General features: G+C 49.4%; 1 protein-coding gene across 1 annotated transcript; it reads right to left on the reverse strand.

Annotated features, from left to right (window-relative positions):
- Positions 1-744: 744 nt before the first annotated feature.
- Positions 745-20947, reverse strand: SLC2A10 (solute carrier family 2 member 10). Its single transcript, XM_055266216.2, has 5 exons — positions 20846-20947; positions 10685-11968; positions 10023-10145; positions 7523-7658; positions 745-3563 (listed from the first exon to the last, which is right to left on the reverse strand). Exons 1-5 carry the CDS (start codon positions 20847-20849, stop codon positions 3485-3487), a joined length of 1626 nt encoding a protein of 541 aa, XP_055122191.2. The 5' UTR covers positions 20850-20947; the 3' UTR covers positions 745-3484.
- Between the last annotated feature and the right edge of the window lie 1099 nt (positions 20948-22046).

Raw genomic sequence — 22046 nt, forward strand, 5'->3', positions numbered from 1 at the left:
CCTGGCCTAAAGTGATCCACCTGCCTGGGTCTCCCAAAGTACTGGGATTATAGGTGTAGGCCACCAAGCCCGGCCCAAAAGCCATGATTCTTTAAGGAGATTAAGCCAAGTGCCTCAAATATGCAGAAGAGAGGAATGTCTCAGAGGGAAAAACATCAAGATTAGAGGCACAGACTGAGGTCTGTGATCTAGCCATGGAGTATTTTGTTTAACTTACAAGCTATTTTTAAGTTTGGAATCAACTGCCAAAACTTAAAAATCAATAAAATTTGCACCAAAGTGTGAATTTCTGGAATTTGTTGAAAACACAGACGGCCATGCCACATTGGACCCACATTCCTACATGGCAGCCACCAGTTGGAATTGAGGGTCACATGGCAGCCACCAGTTGGAATTGAGGGTCAGTCACCCTTATAGACAGACCCTGTGTTTCCCTATTTCCAAAGACCCCACTACTCCCTAATGTCTTAAATGGCTTCACTCATTTATATTCCCTACCTGAACCCCAAGTTTATAACCTGGAGCAAGAAAGGGGGGAATTCACCCTAGGACTAAGAGAGCATTCTTCCAGGCTGATAGGAGAGGAAAGGAGAATTGAGTGAGGTTTACGGGTCCCAGGAGAGAGAAGAGATCCGAAGGGGCCACAGGCACAGCTCTAAGCAGTAGTGTGCTGGTAAATGTTTAACAGCAGCTCTCCAGGGAAGAAAAGTGTGTGTGTGTGTGTGTGTGTAAATTTTACTAAGATAAAAGATATGTTTGTTGCACACAATTTACAAATAATAATAAACTCTTTATTGTAAATACTTTTTATTGTAAATATTCTATCCTAAATTCCATACAGCCAATTAATACTTACAGAATCTTTTGTTAATTTTTGTGTGTATAAATTTTACAGACATAAAGGATATGTTTGTTGCACACAACTTACAAATAATAATAAACTCTTTATTGTAAATATTCTTTATTGTAAATATTCTTTATCCTAAATTCCATATAGCCAATTGATTCTTACAGAATATTTCGTTAACATTTTTTTTTTTTGCCAAACCTTGTATCCAAAGCCAACTATCACTGCAATCTGGCCATGATTTGACAAAATTAGACTATGAATAAAAATCCCTGATAACTATACAGCTAGGCACTGAAGAATGGGTATAGGTTTGGCATGAATGCTGGTTGGAATTTTTGTTTACACTAGTGAGGAAGACAAAAGTAAAACAATGAAAAACCCCGTTTCTACTAAAAGTACAAAAAATGAGCCGGGCATGGTGGCGGGTGCCTGTAGTCCCAGCTACTAGGGAGGCTGAGGCAGGAGAATGGCCTGAACCCAGGAGGCAGAGCTTGCAGTGAGCCGAGATTGCGCCACTGTACTCCAACCTGGGCTACAGAGCAAGACTCCATGTCAAAAAAAAAAAAAAAAAAAAAAAGAAAATGAATGTCAGAACTCCTTCTTAAATGATTTGAGCAGCTGTCAGCTGAAATGGATAACAGTGTTCAACTACTGGAAGAATAATCCCTCCATTTTTTGATGCTATACACAATGTATTGGCTACAAACAAGACATACTTTAAAGTTTAATTTGCATTACTGACATTTTATCCAGCATGTTCTGAAGTCTAGAAAATCAACAAAACAATAAATCAAGCCCTGATGTGTAGTCCTCTTTAATCTTTGTGATACAAAAACACTCCCCACAGCCAGTTAAGCAACCAAAGACTAACGTGATGTCATTGAGTGGGGAATCAGGAAGAGATGTGCGGTGTCTCCCCTAGGTCTCCGTAAGAGTTACTATATAGAAATAGCCTCAAGAGCACAGATAATAGTAACAGGTAGTAAAATTAGGTAATGAGTTTTGAGTATAATTTTTTTGTTTTAATGTAATTTACTTAATTATAAATTTAAAGCATTTAATTTTTTATAATGGCTGTGTTTGCCAACTTGTAAAAATCCTGAAAATGTAGCAACCAGCTCTCACAAGCTTGGCAAAGCCAGCTCCAGCACACCACTGGATACAAGGGAAGCATCTAGAATGGAGAAGATAGGAGAACTTGAGAGGCCAGAGTCCTTGGGGGCTCTGCCAGCACCCATACGTGCAGGCATGGATGACAAAGCATCCAGCACCTAGGATCTATTTTAGCTCTTCATTCTCCCCAGCATCTGGGAGCTTCTTGTCAGTCCCTTCCTTACATGATCTGCGGTCATAGCTACTTGCTCAGTCCCCTATCTGATTCACCCTGACCCTTTACAGGGTCCAAAGGAGGGACCTGGGTAATGAGGATGAGTAGAAATTTCCCAGGCTCTGGACCAGCTGGGGACCCTCCTGAAGGGAAACAGGGTCTAAATATACCCCTGGGACATAATTATACCCATTCTGCAGACGAGGAAACTGAGGTTCAGGGAGTTGTTATTTACTCAAGTTCAAGGGCTGCCAAGAGGCAAAGGCAATATTGACAAGCAGGTTTGTGGGCCTCCAAACCCTTCTCCTTTCTGCAAAGCCATCCTGCACCATCCTGGAGACAGCTCCTAGACCAGCATTTAGAATTCCAGCTCACTGGAATCAGGAGAAATCTTAAGAATGACCTGGTACAGGCTTCCCATTATACAAATGTGGAAACTGAGGCCCGTGGTCATTCCTACAGCAATGACACCAGCAGACCAAGGACTAGAACTGAGGCCTCCCATCAAAGAGTCAGAGTTGCTGGTGAAGGATAAATATTCTGGGTAAGAGAATTAGAGGGGTCGAATAAAACTCAGATAAAAGACTCAAAAGGCCTGTAATCCTAGCACTTTGGGAGGCCGAGGCGAGCGGATCACTTGAGCTCAGGAGTTCGTGACCAGCCTGGCCAACATGGCTAAACCCCATCTCTACTAAAAATAAATTAGCTGGGCATGGTGGCATGCGCCTGTAGTCCCAGCTGCTTAGGAGGCTGAGGCACAAGAATCGCTTGAACCCAGGAGGTGGAGGTTGCAGTGAGCCGAGATCATGCCATCCTGGGCAACAGAATGAGACTCCATCTCAAAAACAATGACAAGAGTAAAACAAGAGACTTCCCCCTTCCCAAAATGTCCCAGCCAGTTGAAAAAAGAGATTAGAAAAGATGATATCCTCATTTGGATTTAGGGTGATATTGGGAGAGACTTCCTGCCAGGATTGCTACTCTTGAGATTCTTTGAGAAAGTCCATGGTGCAACTAAGACTTCATAGAATGTTCTTCTTATAAATACTGCAGAGATGTGCAAGTCAATGGGGAAACTGAGGCATGAAGCTAGATCCTCAGGAACCCTCAGGGCCTGAGACTCAAAATGAAGAGTTGGGCATTCCCAGACTTTCATCCTTTTTACCCCAGCAAAAGCAGACCACCTTTGGGGGCAGGGACCACTCCCAAAAGACCAGCTGGAACTTGTGCTCTGGGGCCTGGGAAGCAGGACGCTGGAGATGGTCTGCCAAAGCCACAGTTCCAGAATTTCCAGGCAGACGGATTCCTCAGGAGGCCGCAGAGACCTCAATGCGGCTGTACTGGATGCCAGCGGAGTTCTGCTTGTGGCCAAAGCTCAGGGCAAATCTGTCAAACAAAGAATGCATGGGATCAGGGGGTGGCAGGGCCTGGGGCCGTCCCTGGGGAGTGGACCTTCCACCGGGGTTCCCACCCCGCAATCCCACCTTCACTCCTACCATGACCCTTCCTGCCTCCTGCCTTACTACAAATGTCCACCTTCTCTCACCTGGACCCCCCAGCAGCTCCTCCCTGGTCTCCCTGGGTCTTCCCTGGCCTCTTATAGCCCCTTGTCACCATTACATCTACAGTGACTTTCTAAATGCAAAAATCTGTCACTCTCCACTGATATGGTTTGGATCTGTGTCCCCACCAAAATCTCATGTTCAATTGTAATTCTCAGTGTTGGAGGTGGGGCCTGATGGGAGGTGATTGGATCATGGGGGCAGTTTCTCATGAACGGTTAGCACCATCCCTTTTGGTAGTGTCCTCGAGATGGTAAGTGAGTTCTCGTGAAATCTGGTCATTTAAAAGTGTGCAGCACCACCCCCTGCTCCCGCCATGGAAGATGTGCTGGCTGCCCTTCACCTTCCACCATGATCGTAAGTTTCCTGAGGCCTCCCCAGAAGCTGAGCAGACACCAGCATCATTCTTCCTGTACAGAGTGCAGAACTGTGAGCCAATTAAACCTCTTTTCTTTATAAATTACCCAGTATTTCTTCATAGCAATGCGAGAATGGACTAATACATCTGCTCAGGAGACCATCATCATGCTCAGCCTAACATCCCATCTTCTCACCATGGCTGCCCTCCCTGACACCAACCCCTCCAGTCCCATTTGCTCATCACGCCCTGGCCACATAGGCCTCCTGTCTCTCCCTTCAAAACTCCTAACTTGTTTCCACCTGTGGGCCTTTGCTCTTGCTGTTCCCTCCACCTAGAACATTTCTTCCAGCCCTTGAAACTGTTTCTTCCACTTGAACATTTCCTCCAGCTCTAGAAACCGTTGACTTTTTCTCATAATTCCAGTCTCAGCTCAGAGCAGCCTTCCTTGAGCATCATTCACTCAGCCAGAGATATGATTAAAGATGACAGTGCCAGGCACTGTTCTAGGCCCTGAGAACAGGGCAGTGAGTGAAACCAATACACAAAAATATCACCGTGCTTGTTGAAAATTCCTGATACACTTGTAAAACAAATGCACCCACAGCTATTTGCACCCTAGCTAAGGAAACTATCCATTTCAAACATCTGCTGTTCACTCCCTGGTAGGTTAACCTGCCTTATTTTCTTCATGATATAAAAACTCTGAATTATCTTATTTGTGCATTTTTTAGTTTTGTAGTCTATCTCTCTCCTATACATTAAAATGTAACTTCCTTCTAAGTCCAGAGACAGGGTATCTCTCGGTCATGGGTCTGTCCCCAGAGCCTACTACAGTGCCCGGCACTTGAAAATATTTCCTGAAGGTTGAATAAATTGATTCCTGAGAAACTGGGATAACATAGGAATTTTTGAACTTTTTTGTTATTATATCCCCTGAGGGATTGGTAAAGGTCTCTTTTGAGCAGAAATAACCTGATAAGAAAGCAAAATAAACAACATTTCGGCAACCAATTGCCATTGATTGATGTAAGACGATTTGAGCCCCTTGTTTACTAATGTGTCCTTAAAACAGGTAGAGGAGCTGGATCTATAAGATGTAGGTCCCCATTTCCAACAAGCACATCTGAGGCATAGGGATGCAGAATAAGTCAGCCCTACAGCAGTGGGTGACAGCTCTACCGGCATCTGCCTCCCATTTTTGGGGAACCAGTCTACTCTGTGGCATGTGGCTTGACTGGACTGTCAATCAAGGATCTCTGCCCTATCATGGCTAAGTTAGGGGTTAGGAGGTGGGCACACAAACCAGCCTTGGCCAATCAGACTTTCTCCTGGGACCATGGCTGTTGTATGGAGGACACAGGAGTGAAAATAGTTGCTGCTGAAAAGACTATCCCATTAGTTCCTGCTGTCAAAATCCCTGGACATGCCCTGGTCCCTGTGTTCCCAAAGTCGAGTTTCTCTCTCTCTCTGTGGCCTCTGATATCAAGAGCCCCCTGAACTCTAGGGACAGAGATGATAAAACACAGACCTGCCTCCGGACTCCACCAAAACCCCTAACTTCCTGTCTTCTCCAGAGTCATAGCAGACCCAGCCTCCAGTCCCCAAGGGCTGGCCCTGGTTCCCCCATGTAACCCCAGGTCTAGCCTGACACCCCGCAGCTGCAGTCACATCCTGCTTTACCCCAAAACTGGCTCCCACCAGCGTTTCTGCCTCCTTTGCTTTTTATCCCAGAGGATGGATTTGGAAACTTCTCCCAAGAAAACCAGTGTGGCAGAGATGCCAGGCAGCTGTCTAGTAACAGAACCCTCGATTTTTAGCTGGGCACATGGCTGCCCAGATAGAAGACCACATTTCTTGGCCTCCCCTGCATATAGGTGTAGCCAAGTTCTATGGAAAGTCATGTGGGCGGAAGTGACCGTGAGGACTGTGCCCACCCCTTCCCCTCCCCCATCCTCTGGCAGGTATGTGGGGGTGCATCTCCTCAGGCCATGCAGGAAAGGTGATGTGGAAGAGGTGGCAGAGCAACAAGACAGAAGGAGCCTGGGGCCCTACATGACCTCATGGCATGCAGCATCCACCCAGCCCTGGACCCCCAACTGACATTTGGATGACTTCAAGCAGCCAAATCGATTTCCTAACTAATACAGCTGGGTTGCTGAGGGGCCTGCCAAAACTGCAGAAGGTGCCACTCAACAAAGTAGGAGAGAACATTCTGGGGTGGGGAGGACTGGGTTACAGGTTCTTACATTAGGGTCCAGATTGGGGTGGGGCTTAGCAGCCAGTGCAGGGATGCTAGTCAATATTAGAATGATTTTTTTAAAACGTTTTATGACTTCCCAGAAGCAGAATGGGCCGTCAGGAGCTGGTGACTATCACCTACTTTTAAGAGGTAACTGGGGACATTTGTCAAAGATGCTTAGGATTGTAGTATTTTGAAGTTCCTTCCGAAGCTCCCATTCCACTCTTCTTTTATTTGAACAGCCTAAGGTCTCATGATGCTAAGATTCTGAACTCCCCTCAATAACCTGAAGACCTGATGTGATCCTACCCATCTGGCCTGTCTGACCTCCATGCTTTTCCCTCCCTCCCTCTGTTCCAGGCACACTGGCTTCCTTGTTGTTCCTTGCACATGCCAGATCCACATCCACCTCAGGACCTTTGCACTTGCTATTCCTTCTGCTTAGAACGCTCCTCCCCTCATCATTACATGGGTGCCTCCTTCTCACTAACTTAAATTCCACCTCCTCTGAGAGGACTTCCCTCCTTCACCACCCACTCTACTTCAGCCACAACCCCTTTCTTCTTTGTTCCTCCTGTGTCAACCTGGCCCTCTCAGCGTATTTTACTCTGCTTCATTTTCTCCTAATTACTCATCACCAACTAAAACGCTCTTGTTTATGCATTTGTTGGCTTCCCTCCCCCATCAAATGGAAGCTCCTTGAGGACAGGAACTTTGTCTTCCTTAATCTCAGCATATTTCCTAAGGCTCGGAACACTGTCTGGCACATAGTAAGGACTCAATAAATAGCCATGGAATGAATGCATGAAGCCCACAAGTGTTTTGCGTGCAATATTTAAAGGCCATAGTTATGATGTTTTGCTTCTCCAAGGTCCCGTGACTCTCAGTTTATGGTTTTAAGATTCTACTCTTCTACCCTCCTGTGATTCCATAATCAAATGATTTTTAAATCCCTGTGAGCTGGGTCTTAAAGTCAAATGAAAAGGCACTGTAGGGAGACACAAAACAACTCAAGGAAAACAGCTTGTGTGTGTGACCGGACAAAACTCATAGTGCCCAGGCAATAAGGAAGACAGGAGGAACGCCTGCTTGCAAAAAGAAAGCACACAGACTAAAATCCTGAAGCCGTGTGCTTGGGGTGTGATACAGCTCTTCCCCCAGACCCACCCTGGCAGCTTCCTACCGTCTCTTCTGGAACTGCTGGTCTATCTCTGCCAACGACTGGCCTTTTGTTTCAGGAACAAATAAATAGATGAAGCCCAGGCCAAGGACAGCGGTCAGTCCGTAGAGCAGGAAGGTCCAGGACAAGCCGATGGTGCCTGGAAACAGAAGGGCGGGAGTGTAGGCCCAGGACCAAGCACTCTGGCCCCGCAGCCTGGGCCAACTGGTAGGTTCTAGGTCAGGCATGGAAAGTCAGTTCACTCAAAGCAAATGTTCCCGTTGGTGAGTTTGCAGAGTGACCAATAAGCTGTCAGTGAAGTACCTTAAAGCAGAAATCTCACTGATTGTCTCAAAGGCGGGGATGAGCCAGGATGCAAGTCCACAAGAACAGAGACAAAGGCAACTTGTGTTTATGGGAGAGGCCCCTCACCCACATCTAGAGCACTATCCCGTGGAGCGCGCTTGGGCTCCGAAAGCCTGGCCTGAGGGATTGTGGATCCAGCTGAGTGGCCAAACAGCTGCATGGACACGGCCTTGGCAAATCTCAGTTTCCAAAAAAAAAAAAAAAATCCTTAGAAATTTCATGAATTGGGCTTGGCGCAGTGGCTCACGCCTGTAATCTCAGCACTTTGGGAGGCCAAGTGGGAGGATCACTTGAGCTCAGGAGTTCGAGACCAGCCTGGGCAACATGGTGAATCCCTGTCTCCACTAAAAATAAAAAATAAAAAATTAGCTGGGTGTGGTGGCACACACCTGTAGCCCCAGTTACTCGGGAGGCTGAGGCTGGGGGATTGTTTGAGCCCGGGAGGTCAAGGCTGCAGTGAGCTGAGATCATGCCACTGCACTCCGCCCTGCACTCAGGGCAACAGAGTGAGACCCTGTCTCAAAAACAAAACAAACAAACAAAAAAAAAACCAGAAATTCCATGAATTGGTCATTCGGTGAATTGATCATTCAGAGAATTGAGTTTCAGCCAGTTTGGCCTGTGACTGGTTTGGGAGAGAGGACAAAAGCCACAGTTCAGTCCCGGAGTCGGCCTCCTCCTAGAGCCTCCGGTGGGTCTCAGATCCAGCAGCCAAGATGGGAATGACCCTGAGTCCTTTGATGTCATCCAGCCCAAGACAGAGAAGAGGCTGTGGAGGAAGGGTCTTTGTCAAGGTGGAAGACAAACTATGTTTTGGAAGCCATTCTCACCTCTGACAGCCACGTCCATACACCTCTTTTAGGCAGCCTCCCATGACCAGCTGGACCTATTGCCAGCAGGGAGAGCAATGGGCTGAAAGGCAGTGGGGCTGGTTCTAGTCTTTTGACTCCCTGGCTAGACGGGGTAAGGATATATTTTCCCATCTGTGAAATGGGGATGATATATGACACAATTCTAATAAATTCCTTCCTTCCTTTCTCCCTCCCTCCCTTCCTTGTTTCTGTCCTTCTTTCTCCTCTCTCACTCATTTACTCTACACAAAAGGAAATGCTTGAAGACTGAGGCTGCAGGGAGAAGCTTGGATTCCCTAAGACTGGGGGTGGAAGACAGCCATGATAGGGGGGTTCTTCCACTGGGGTTCCCCACAGCACTGCCCCCCACCCTCCCAAGTTGGCTGCACCTTTGAGACGGAAACTCTTGGCCACAGGGAATAGGAAAATAACTGAACCCTAAGAACTGCGCCTTGGGGCCCACAGTGAAGGAGCCTGTGTACTCTGGCCCAGAGGAGCAATACCCACTGAAGACCAGGGCTGGAGCCACGAGCATCTCAGCATCTCAGAGCCATTCCCTGGTGTTCTGGGCCCACATAATTTCCACCCCATCCCACCACACCTCAGACTGGGTTTCAATGCTAGGGAGGAAGAGATGATGTCACCCAAACTTGATTTGAGAAAAACTTCCAGGCCAGACACTGTGGCTCATGCCTGTAATCTCAGCACTTTGGGAGGCCGAGGCGGGTGGATCACTTGAGGTGAGGAGTTTGAGATCAGCCTGGCCAACCTGGTGAAACCCTGTCTTTACAAAAAATACAAAAATTAGCCAGGCATGGTGGCGGGTGCCTGTAGTCCCAGCTACTCGGGAGGCTGAGGCAGGAGAATAGTTTGAACCTAGAAGGCAGAGGTTGCAGTGAGCTGAGATTGTGCCACTGCACTCCAGCCTGGGTGACAGGGCAAGACTCCATCTCAAAAAAAAATTAAAAATTAAAAAGAAAAGAAAAGCCAAGAAAAACTTCCACCTGGCAGGTGTCATGAACCAGTTTAAGCCAGTTTGGAGCAAATAAACATTGCTACTCTTACTCCTGCCAGTTGACCTCAGATGACCTCTCACCAGTATTGGGTGTTGACTATCACCCATTAGCTGGCCTGGGGAGTTTTACAGTGCGTATGAGGGTCCTGGATGTCGTCTTGGACACTTGGTGATGTTTCTGCACAGAATAATAGTTCTGCAGCTAATACATAGGAAAATCCAAAAATTTCTGCTTTAGAGTAGGGAGCTTGGGCCACAGAAAAAAAAACGGACTTGTCTGGGAAGGACTCACCAATGAGATCGAGGAAGGAGAGGCTGATGAAGAGGTTGGCCGCCCAGTTGAAGCTGTTGCAGAAGGCGAAGGCTCTTCCTCGTATCTCCACAGGGTAGATCTCGCTGAGGACAAGCCAGGTCACTAGGGTGGGAGAGCAGGAGGGCTCCTGGGCTGTGGTGGGACCTGGGGCCTGGCACCATCAGGTCAAACATGCAGCCTCTCAACAATGGGATTGGCCAGTGTCAGGCTCCTGATACTAAACTCCCACCCCGATTCCGCTATAAGAATTATAATAGAGTCTCAGTTTGCTGAAGACTGAGAGGTTTTCTGAGACATGAGACTTTAGTGCTGAGATGGGAACAGTCTTGGACGAACTAGGATGATTGCTTTTCACCCTATTCATTAAATTCCATTCCAGTTGTGAGCTATCCAGGCTTTAAGGGACCTTAAGCTCAAACGACTTGGGGAGCCTTTTAAGGAATACAAATTACACACATAAAATTAGGCACTGGCCCTGGGAGGAGCAACTGCAAGTAAGTGAGGGGCCCTGAGGCTTCACGGTCAACCCACCTCCAGTGCCCCGCTGACACCCTGCCAGGTCATCAGGGTGGGAAGTCCCCAAACTTCCCCTTAGGAGGGGTAGAAGGTTCCAGAGTCACCTGCAAGAAAACTCCACTTACCTGGCCCAAACCCAAAGGAGAAGGCGCTGACAAAGACCATCAGGCAGAGCAGTGCGGTCCAGCGCAGCAGTGCATGTCCCTGGGCGGGCAGAGGGGGCCCAGGGAGGGTAGAGCTCAGGGCTGGCTGAGGAGGGGCTGAGGGGTCTCCAGATCTGGGATGGGGCTTGGTTTTCTTAGCAGTGGACAAGATTGGCCTCCTTTGGTCCTCACTGGTCCTTGGCATGGGAGGTAGAGAGGAGTCCTGCAGCAGGCCAGAGTCTCCAGGGAGGCCTGTCTGCCCGGTGGCATTGGGCACAGCCAGGCAGCTTGGGCCTGAGTCCATGGGCACGGCAAAGCTGACGAGGCCTATGCCACTGACGGACAGGGCCATGAGGGCACAGCCAGCTAGCAACAGAGCCCTGCGGCCTGCACGGTCAACCAGCCCCATGGCAGTCAGGGTAGCTGCCACCTTCACTGCGCCAAGCCCCACGGATGCCAGCATGGCTGAGGATCCCCCATGGAAGCCAACGGAGCTGAAGATGGTGGAGGCATAGCACAGCACGTTGGGCTGCCCTGTTAGTTGCTGGAAGAGCACCAGCCCCAGGCCCACTGTGGTCCGGCCTCGCATGTTATCCCGTGCCCTGAAGAGGTCCAGAAAGGAGTACCGTGGTCTCCCCGGGCCCAGCTTGGGGGCCTCACCTCCCTGGAGTGGGATGAGGTCCTTGTGTGCTGCAGTCTCATCTGTACTAGCAGGGAGGAAGAGGAGGCTGAGGGATTGCAGGAGAGCAGGTGCGGTGGCCCAGCCGAACATGTGCCTCCATCCCCAGGGGGTACCAGCCAGTGCATAGTTGAGGGCATAGGAGAGCAGGATGCCCACGGTGATGCCTGCCTCATAGAGGGACACCAGCACTCCCCGCTGCCGTGGCCCCACCAGCTCTGACACGTAGATACAGCAGGCCATGGAGGAGAGGGAAATGGCGAAGCCAACCACAGAGCGGCCCAGGACCAGCCAGGCCAGGGAACCAGCCAGGCCCAGGGTCAGGCTGCCTGCCAGCAGCACCAAGTTGCTCCCGAGGATGGCTTGCTTCCTGCCATAGCAGTCAATGAGGAAGCCGCCAACCAGGGAGGCGAGAAGAGCCCCCAGGAGCAGGCTGCCCACCAGGAACTCCTGCTCCAAGCAGTTTAGCCCAAAGTCAAGCTGCAGTGGCAGCAGGGCACCTGATATGACTGCCAGTTCATAACCAAAGGTGAGGCCACCCAGCAAAGACACAGAGGCACACAAGGGCAGGACAGGCTGGGGGCGGCCTAAAAAACAAAAGTGAGAGGGGCAGAGTTAGAATGGTTTCTAGTCGTACCATCCATCCATTCAACCTTCCCTCCATCTATTCAACCATTCATCCTCCATCCATCCATCCATCCATCTGTCCATCCATCCACTCCATCAATTCAACCATCCATCCATTCATCCTCCATCCATCCATCTACTCCATCTGTTCAACCACCCATTCAACAATCCACTGATCCATCCATCCATCCATCCATCCATCCATCCATCCATCCACTCCATCTATTCAACCACCCATCCATCCATCCATCCATCCATCTACTCCATCTATTCAACCATCCATCCATCCATCCATCCATCCATCCATCCATCCATCCACCATCCATCTACACCATCTGTTCAATCATGCATTCAACTATCCATCCATTCTTCCATCCATTCCATCTATTCAACCACCCATCCATCCATCTATGCATCCTCCACCCATTCATCTACTTCATCCATCCAAATATTCATCCATCTGTATGTCCATTTATCTATACCTTAATTCACCCAACCAACCATCAATTTATTGATCTATCTATCTACAAATCCATCCATTCATCCACCCATCTCTATATTTCATCCTTTTATATACTCATCCACACATCAATCCATCCATCCATCCATCCATCCATCTATCCATCCATCCAAATTTATCTGGCATCTACAACATGCCGGGAAGTGCTCTTAGGGCTGGAATACAGCCGTGTTGTCCAGGATCTAACATTCTAGAAGAAATAGGAAGATGATAAATAAGTATATAATTTCAGGTGGTGAAGATGTCATAAAAAATGAAGCAGGGAAAGAGAATTAAGATTGATGGAGTAGTACTACTTTAGGGCCTCTCTGAAGAGCAAAAATTTGAGCAGAGATTTGAGTGACGTGAAAGTCCTAGGAAAATCTGGGAGAAGAACATTCTAGACAGAGTGAACACAAAGTACAGAGGCCCTGAGATAGGACAGTTCTTGGTGTTTGAACAACTATGGATATTAATGGTTAGTACTTATATAGCCCTAACTAAATGCCAGAATCTGTTTTAAGAGCTTTATATGTATTTTCTCATTTAATTGTTACAGCAACCCTGTAACATATCATTACTATCATCCTCCAAAGTGCAGAGAAGTTAAGAAACTTTCTCACGGTCACATAACAAGTAAGTTGTAGAGATGATGTGGCTAAAGTGAGGACCTTTAATCACTGAGGTAATCAGACAGGAGGCCAGAGGCTGAAGCCCAGTGAATGAGAGTGATGGGAAATGATGAGGCAGGAGAAATAGGCAGGGGTCAGATCATGTGGGGCTTTGCAAGTCAAGAGGACAATAAGGAATGTCATTCTCAGTGGTTGGAAGCTTTTGATGGCTTCAGCCAGGAATGAGGTGATCTACTTTTATTTTTCATTTTTTATGAGTCCCAACAGGAAGCAAATCGGTCATCTATTTTTAATTTTTAAAATATTGTTCTTGCTGTTGTATGGAGATGCTAAACGAGCTGAGTGTGGCTAACGAGATGCAGGAAATAATTTCTTTTCTTTTCTTTTTTTTTTTAGACAGTCTTACTCTGTTTCCCAGGCTGGAGCGCAGTGGCGTAATCTCGGCTCACTGCAACCTCCATCTCCTGGGTTCAAGCGATTCTCCTGCCTCAGCCTCCCGAGTAGCTGAGACTACAGGCATGTACCACTACGCCTGGCTAATTTTCATATTTTTAGTAGAGGTGGGGTTTCACCATGTTGGCCAGGCTGGTCTCGAACTCCTGACCTCAGGTGATCCGCCTGCTTCAGCCTCCCAAAATGCTTAGATTACTTACAGGTATGAGCCACCATGCCCAGACTGAATTTTTTATTTTATTTTATTTTATTTCAATTAATGTACATATAAAAATAACCACATATGGATGGTGGCTACCCTATTGGCAGCACAGTTGCACAGATTACTCTTAAATTCACACATTTAAATTTATATATTTCTGGAAGCATCTAGAATAATCCAGCAGTATCTATGTCATGCACCCCCACCCTGGACCTGACAAGAACATCTGCAATATCATAGCCAGATGTATGGAGGGTTTCTCTGGACCAGACATTGCTTTGAGTTTAAAAACACATTTACGGCCAGATGCAGTGGCTCACGCCTGTAATCCCAACACTTTGGGAGGCTGAGGCAGGCAGATCACTTGAGGCCAGGAGTTCAAGACCAGCCTGGCCAACATGATGAGAACCCATCTCAACTAAAAATACAAAAATTACAGGTGTGTGGCACGCACCTGTAATCCCAGCTACTCGGGAGGCTGAGGTGGGAGAATCATTTGAATCCGGGAAGGTGGAGGTTGCAGTGAGCCGAGATCGTGCCACTGCACTCCAGCCTGGACAACAGTGCAAGACCCTGTCTCAAAAAAAAAAAAAATAGTTCTCACCCCAACATTATGAGGTAGGCTCTTGTATTATTTACGAATGAATAAAGTGATCATCAGAGGGGTGAAGCAACTCACCTAAGGTCAAAAGTAGTAAGTGCAACCTGGGCAGCATAGCAAGATCCTGTCTCTAAAAAAGTTTAAAAATTAGCCAGGCATGGTGGTGGGTGCCTGTAGTCCCAGCTACTCTAGGGGTTGAAGTGTGAGGATCACTAGAGCCCAGGAGTTTGAGGTTACAGTGAGCTATGATTGTGACACTGCACTCCTGCGTGGGTGACAGATTGAGACCCTGACTCTAAAATAAAAAAACGAAAAAAGCTGTAAGCGGCTGAGGCTAGAATGAAAGCCAGGCTGTCTGGGTCCACAGTCCCTACTCTTGACTGCTCCATTATAAAACCTTGGTGCAATGTGATTTCACTCTGTTCTCTTGCTTGGGTCCCTTCTTAGCTTTGTTAGGCAATTTTTGTGCAGAGGGAGGAGTTCCACTGGTGAAGGAATCATTCCCCACCCCCACTTCTGCTCATCTCTCTCCCCTGCCACTCCTACCCTCCAAGGAAACGAGCCCTTGCCACTCCCTGGCTGGCCTGTCCTTCCTGTCCCTCACCACTAGTAAACATACTGGAAGATGCTGCTCAGATCCGGTTCTGTCTTTGCCCCCCTTTGCCCCTCCTCCCTCATTCCTGAGATTTTCTTCCAGAAAGGAAGGTCCTTCCAGGCCATGTGAAGCAATCGAGGTGAAAGCCCAGGATTTGTTTGCCATGTCCTGGGTTCCTCCTGCAGCGAAAGGGAACCCAGCCAAAGGGCTCACAGCTTCTACCCGAAGGTTCCACTGGAAAACACATCAGTGCATGTTCAGTTGCAACAGACAATAAAACTAATGGACAATAAAAACAAACAAACAAACGTGAAATAAAATAGTAATAATAACAGTAGGTATCATGTATGGAGATCTCCTCTGTGCGAAGACTTTATGTTCCTTCCCTCAATTCATCCTCATAACAACCCTAGGTGAGACTGCTACAATTATTCCATCTTACGGATGTGGAGGTTAAGGCTCAGATTGTTCTCACAGTTATGAAGCAACAGGATCAGGATGGAAATGCTGACCTGCCTCCCAAACCCACGTCCTTAAGAGCTTTGCTGCACTGACCTTCCAGCAAGAAGAGCCAATCAGAGATAGGTGGGGTGGGGGGCAACTGGGGTTCAGGGGGCAGAGGTGGAGGGGAAAGAGCTCTCAGGAAAACCCCAAGGGATAAAGCATGATGAAATGATACTGTGGCATGGGACTGTAGACATAAAGGAGCACCTCAAACGAGTTGGAGCCGTTAGGAAGACGAGGAAGAACATTCCCTTCCTATGGTTCCCATCACCTGAGTCAGTCCCACCACCTTAGCGTGACAGGCAAGGCCCTTCATGGGCTGGCCTAACTCCTCAGCCACTGTGCCTCCTCCTGGACTCTGTCGCCACAGCCCCGCCCCACACACCTTGCCAACATCTTTGTTCCCGGCACATACTGTATGCTTTCATGCGGCTCCACCTCCGCACGCACTGGGCCTCCTATGTGCACTGTCCTTGTTCCCCAAGGAAAGGGTCCCTTTGTTCCTCTACTCTCCCTCTTCAGTCCCAGGTCCTGTGCCACCTCCCCAAGGAGCCTCCAGGTGTACACATCTGTTATTTGGCATCCACTCCTCATCTTCTGTTGCAGGGAGCCGCCCCTTTTCCTTGTCTCACAGCCTCCTGGTTTGGGTGGAGATGACTGCCCCCACCTCCACTCTCAGTGCCCAGCCCCAGGGTGGTGGCCATGATCCAGATCCAACCAGTCAGCAGATTCCTGGGCCCTAGGCAGAGGTGAATACCACGTGGGTGAACCAGGGCCAGTGAGAGTCGGCCCAGGTGTGTTTGCTCACCAGGGGTGCCAAGCTGGTGGTTTACTTGCCTGGAGCCACTGGGAGCCATCTTCCCCCATGAAGGATTCCTGACAACACTGTATGAGCCCCTAGATCCAACTGCACCTGAAGCCATAGACTTCAGTGACCCATAAATACTCATTGCCAATTTCTGGATTTTCTGAAGGTTGGCCTGTCATTTTTTTTTTAATCTCAGTACCCAAGTACCCTTCATATCAGCAGACAGTGATGTCCGCTTAGTGCCTTTCAGTGGAAAAGTGTGAGGGAGTTCCTGACCAATTCCCATGCATCTTCCTCAACTCTCCACTGTACTCCTTTTGCTTGGTCACACTGCAAGTTCCTTTATGAGTCTTCTATATTCAACTAAGGAGGGCAGGGATAGAGACTCACTCGTCCTGAGCCTCCAGGGCCCCAGCCCTGTCCTGACACCCAAGAGGAACCCAGTGAAGTTTCTGCTGAATGAACAAATGACTGAGTAGAGGACCAGGGCTGTTTCACCTCATGGCATTTCTGGGGCTGTAGTCAGATACCTCTGAACCTAAACTAATTCTACACAGAAGCCAGAAGGATTCTGGGAAAACCTAAGTCAGGCCTCGTCACTCTTCCGCTCAGAGCCCTCCAAGGCTCCTATTTCAGTCTAAGAAAAGCCAGCGTCCTCACCGTGGCCTTCAAGGCTCTGCAGGATCTGCTCCCTCTCACTGGGCTCCAGCCACACTGCTTCCTTGCTGCTACTCTCACTCCAAGCATGTCCCAACTCAAAGCTTGGTACCCACCAATCTCTCTGCCTGGGAAGTCCTTTCCCTCCCTGCCAACGGTTGCTTCCTTCCTCCCTTCTGGTCTTTGCTGAAACATCCCCTTCTCAGTGAGGCTGTCCCTGGCCTTCTACCTAAAATTCAACCTCCCCGTAGCATCTAGCACTTTGTATCCCCTTCTCCACTTGTTTTTTCTGTGTGGCACTTCTCATCATCCAAAATAACTATATATTTTACATATTTATTGGTCTCCCTGACCTGAAAGTCAGCCTCAAGGGAACAGGAGTGGTTTGTTTCTTCTCAGCTGTCTCCCTGAGGCCAAGGACAGTTACTCAGCATTCAATCAATATTTGTTAAACAAATTAATGATTGAGTAAATGAATGAAAAACCAAAAGAACTGTGGGGACGTAGGAAATCCAGAAGGAAAGGATCTTGGCTCAGGAACATCTGAAAGGTCCAGGGCCTGGAAGTGGCCATGGACAGGAAGCAGAGCAAAGCCTGGCCCTCAAATTAAGATGGCTTAGGCTGGGCACGGTGGCTCATGCCTATAATCCCAATACTTTGGGAGGCTAAGGCAAGTGGATCGCTTGAGTTCATGAGTTCAAGACCAGCCTGGGTAACATGGTGAAACCCCATCTCTACCAAAAAGTACAAAAATTAGCCAGGTATAGTGGCGTGCACCTGTAATTCCAGCTACTCAGGAGGCTGAGGTGAGAGGATGGCTTGAGCCTGGAGGCGGAGGTTGCAGTGAGCCGAGACTGTACCACTGCACTCTAGCCTGGATGACAGAGCCAGACTTTGTCAAAAAAAAAAAAAAAAAAAAAAAAGAAAGAAAGAAAAAAGACAGAAGGAAAGAAAGAGAAAAAAAGAAAAGAAGGGAAGGAAAGAAATAGAAAAAAAAATTAAGGAGAACAAATTAAGACGGCTTGACCTAAGTTTAGCAAGTGCACATCCTTTCTATTAATAACCTGCCTAACATAGGCTGTATGTGAAGATGTCCCACACTGGAAGAAATCCCTTAATCCTCTAAGCCCCTCACTGTGGAGGGCAGAGCTTCCCAGGGAGAGTCAGGAGGCAGGGGGAGCGGGGAGAACCCCGGTTTGGGATGCAAGTATCTCCAGCTGCAAGTCCCAGGCCTCCTGTTGGTGACACTAGAGCAGTGTCTCAACTAGAAGTCACAGAGCACTGGGTCCCTACTGCACCAGAGACCTGCTGTGGCTTTCCCTGAAGTTCCAGGGAGAAGCCAGAAGTGAAATTGAACTGTATGAATATCCTCTTGCAGACAGCCGGCTTCCAAATGTCCCAGCAATTGCAGCCACAGCTGATACTTGGAGCACCCACTATAGCCAGCCACTCTCCTAAGGGGCAGTATCTGTACCAGCTGGCTTAATCCCTAGTCAATCCTATGACAATCACTATTGTCATTCCCATTTTACAGAAATAACCACCACACTGAGAGGTGAAGACATTTCCCCAAGGTGACACAGTTTGTAAGTCACATAGCAGGAACTTGAACTCAGGCAGTCTGACTCCAGAATCCCAATATTGGGTGCAATATAAAATAAAAACTCACGTTCACTCACCATTTACCAGATATAGGTGATGAGCCGAGCACTGTAAGTTCATTTTTTCACATCATTCTCACGGCTGCCCTGTGATAAGGGTATTTGATAGTGACCAGAGAAGTTGGCAGACTCTCCCACGTCAAAGTGGAATGGTGGAACAAAGTGAGAGGAATTGGGGCTAGAACCCAGTTCTGCCCCCAAAGGCTATAAAGAGAGCCCAATCCCTGGTCCCTGCTGTGAACTGAGCAGTGTAAGAATTCTGGGGAGGACAGAGACCAGCAGCGATGACTTGTGCCTCCCCCAGCACTAACACCCAGCCCTCACTCTGCCCATAGAAGGCACTCAGTACATGGTTGTTGGGTTGACTTAGCAGGAATAGGAGGCACAGGAACAAGGGGCTAGGGCTAAGCTGAGTGTCCTTAAGAAGACCTTGACCTCTCTGGGCCACAGTTTTTTCTCAGGCTCTGGGGCACTGTGCCGTGGGGGCTAAGAGGATGGACTCTCCAGTCAGAGCCGGAACTGGTCACCAGTTTTACCATTAATCCACCATGACCGGCCACGTGGCGCAGTGGTTAGGAATGCAGACTGCAGTCAGAATGCTGGGGCTCCTTCCCAGCTTCTCCTCTCCATAGCTGTGTGACCTTGGGGAACTCACCTCACCTCTCTGGGCTTCCCCATCTACAAATGGGATATTAATGCCTACCTCCTATGCTTACGTACATCATAGCCAGTGTTAGCTACTGTGATTCTCCACAGAACGACTCAGAGCAAGCTTTGAAAAGTTAATTCAGGGCCAGGCACGGTGGCTCACACCTGTAATCCCAGCACTTTGGGAGGCTGAGGCAGCCGGATCACGAGGTCAGGAGATCAAGACCATCCTGGCCAACATGGTGAAACCCCCTCTCTACTAAAAATACAAAAATTAGCTGGGCGTGGTGGTGTGTGCCTGTAATCCCAGCTACTTGGGAGGCTGAGGCAGGAGAATTGCTTGAACCAGGGAGCTGGAGGTTGCCGTGAGCGGGGATTACGCCACTGCACTCCAGCCTGGCAACAGGGCGATCGTCTCAAAAAAAAGAAAAAAAAAAGAAAAGAAAAGATAATTCAGGACTTGGCCCCGCTCCAGCTTAAAACCCTTCTCCAGCTTGCCATGGCACTTGCAATAAAATCTGAACTTCTCACCACGGCCTACAAAGCCCTACACACCTCTCTGCCATCACTTTGACCTCAGTGCCCTGCCCGCTGTGCTCTGGCCATCCTGACCTGGGTCACGCAAGCTCATTCCTGCCTGAGAGCCTTTGCACTGTTGCTGCCACCTGGAAGCTCTTTCTCCAGATCTCAGCAAGACCCGCTTCTGAGGAAGGTCTCAGCTCCAAAACGACCTACTCCAGAAAACCCACCCTGACCACCCACCTAAGGAGCCCACGTCCTTGGCCTTCACGCCACCCCATTTTATGGGTTCCACAGCACCTTATCTCCCTCTGAAGTTATTCCTAAACGTGTTTACCCAGCTGCTCGATCAGAATGCCAGCTCCATGAGAGAGAAGATTATTGTCTATTTTGTTCATTGCTGAATCTCCAACCCCTGTATCAATGTCTGGCACATGGTAGGTGCTCACTCAAGAATCAATGACTGACCCTTCGAGGCTTCTGAATGCAGAGAGAAAAACAGAGCCCTAGTCCGAGTGGCAACAAAGCCATTCCCTACGCGTCCCACCCCAATGCTGTCTTAGAATCTCCTTCTCTGTCCCCTCTCTGCAGAATCGCGTCCAGAGGAGGGAGTTCGTCTGTTTTGTTCGCGGTTTCGTTCGCGACAGCGTCCCTAGGCCCACAACAGCGCCTGGGGCACAACCGCGCTCAGCGAATCGCTGAACTGCTTTGCTTCTTTCGGAGCCTCCATTTCTTCATCTGCAGACCAGGAACAACTGCACTTGCCTGGGGCTGTCGGATCAAGGCGCCCGGGAGAGTGCCTGGGCCCGAGTGGGCGCCGCAGCAAGTGAGGGGCCACTTTTCCGAGGCAGAAATGACGACGGAAGGAAGCGCGACCGAGCCCCGTCCCAGCCCCCGCCGCAGGCCTGCAGTCTCGGGCTGGCCACCCGAGAGGCGGTATCCGGCCCGGGCGGCCCAGGGGGAGTCAGGGGGCGCGCACTCTTGGGGGAGCGCGGGGCGGTGTCTACACCCCGGGAAGGGGTCGGGCTTCCAGCAGGCTGCGCCCGATCGGGACTTACCCATGGCGAGCGGGACTCCGCGGCGTGCTAGGGGCGCTGGGGGGCCGGGAGCGCATCCCCCACCGGAGTCCCCAACGCCGCTGCCGCCCCGGACAAACTTTCCGGCCCGCCCCCGCCTCTGTCCCTCCTGCCCTGCCCGCCCGCGAGCAGCGCCGCCAACGCCACGTCGGCCAGCCAGGCCCCGAGGCCTGGAGGCGGGACGGAGGGGAGCCCAGGACCGCCCCCGGCCGCCCCAGGCTTGGCAAGGACCCCCTCCCTCGCCCACTGTCCTCCCGGGGGCCCTCACCCGCCGTCTCCCGGGTCCCCTTCATTGGTAGTCCTCTCCTGGCGGGGACACACCGGCCAGCCATCCTCCCTGGTAGAAGACCCCACACGCACTGTCTTCCCCTGGCCTCTTTGCAGGGAAGCGGTGCCCCAATCACTGGTCCACACTTGTCTTGCCTCCCCAGCGTGCGCACACACACAAAACACACAACACACACATCTACATCTAGTGGGACACTCGCGCATACCCACTGGAGCCGCTCATTCTCTCATGGATTCATCCCTTATTCACCCCACGCTTGGGTTTGGACACCACCACATGCCAGGCATTATGCTAGGTTTGGGATGGGCCGAAGAACAAAACAGACAGATCTTTTGTTTACCTTCTAGGAGGGGAAGAGTTTACATTCTAGGAGGGGAAGACGAAAAAGAAATAACTAGAGGATCCTGAGAAATATCAGCTAGTGATAAAGACTAGGCAGAAAGTTAAACTAGGGTGGTGGGTTAGGCAGACACAGGGGGCTGCTTTAGCTTGCTGATCTGAGGAGAGGATATCTGAGCAGAAATCCCGCATTCCCCGCAGGGGAACAGCAAAGGCAAAGGCCCCGGGGTGGGAAGGAGCTTATGGGGTACAAAAAACGCAGAAATGAAGCCAGAGTGTCTGGAGCAGAGGAGAAGACAGGGAGGGAGGAGGGAGATGGGGGCTAAGGGAGGGGCTTTGGTGGGCCAGGGTCAGGAATGTAGATTTCAACCCCATCAGCAGGACAGATAACTGGGGAGTTCTAACTGGTTAAGGGCCGGAATACTCAGCCTTCCCACCTGGGAAGCTGTTGCAAGGTGAGAAGTTGGTTTGGGCTCATGTCACAGTGGTAAGGTTGGAGAAAAGTAGGCAGATCACATATATGCTCGGTAAGAACTTACAGACTGGAAGAGGGGC

The sequence above is a fragment of the Symphalangus syndactylus genome, chromosome 24 (assembly GCF_028878055.3).
Source record: "Symphalangus syndactylus isolate Jambi chromosome 24, NHGRI_mSymSyn1-v2.1_pri, whole genome shotgun sequence".
Lineage (NCBI taxonomy): Eukaryota > Metazoa > Chordata > Mammalia > Primates > Hylobatidae > Symphalangus > Symphalangus syndactylus.

Excerpts from the sequence above, each read along its gene's own strand:
- SLC2A10 (XM_055266216.2), bottom strand. Across the intron at positions 10,146-10,684 it reads CTCCTTTGGGTTTGGGCCAG|TGACCTGGCTTGTCCTCAGC; the intron begins GTAAGTGGAGTT and ends CTCCCACCCTAG. Across the intron at positions 7,659-10,022 it reads CTCCTTCCTCGATCTCATTG|GCACCATCGGCTTGTCCTGG; the intron begins GTGAGTCCTTCC and ends TTCTGTTTCCAG.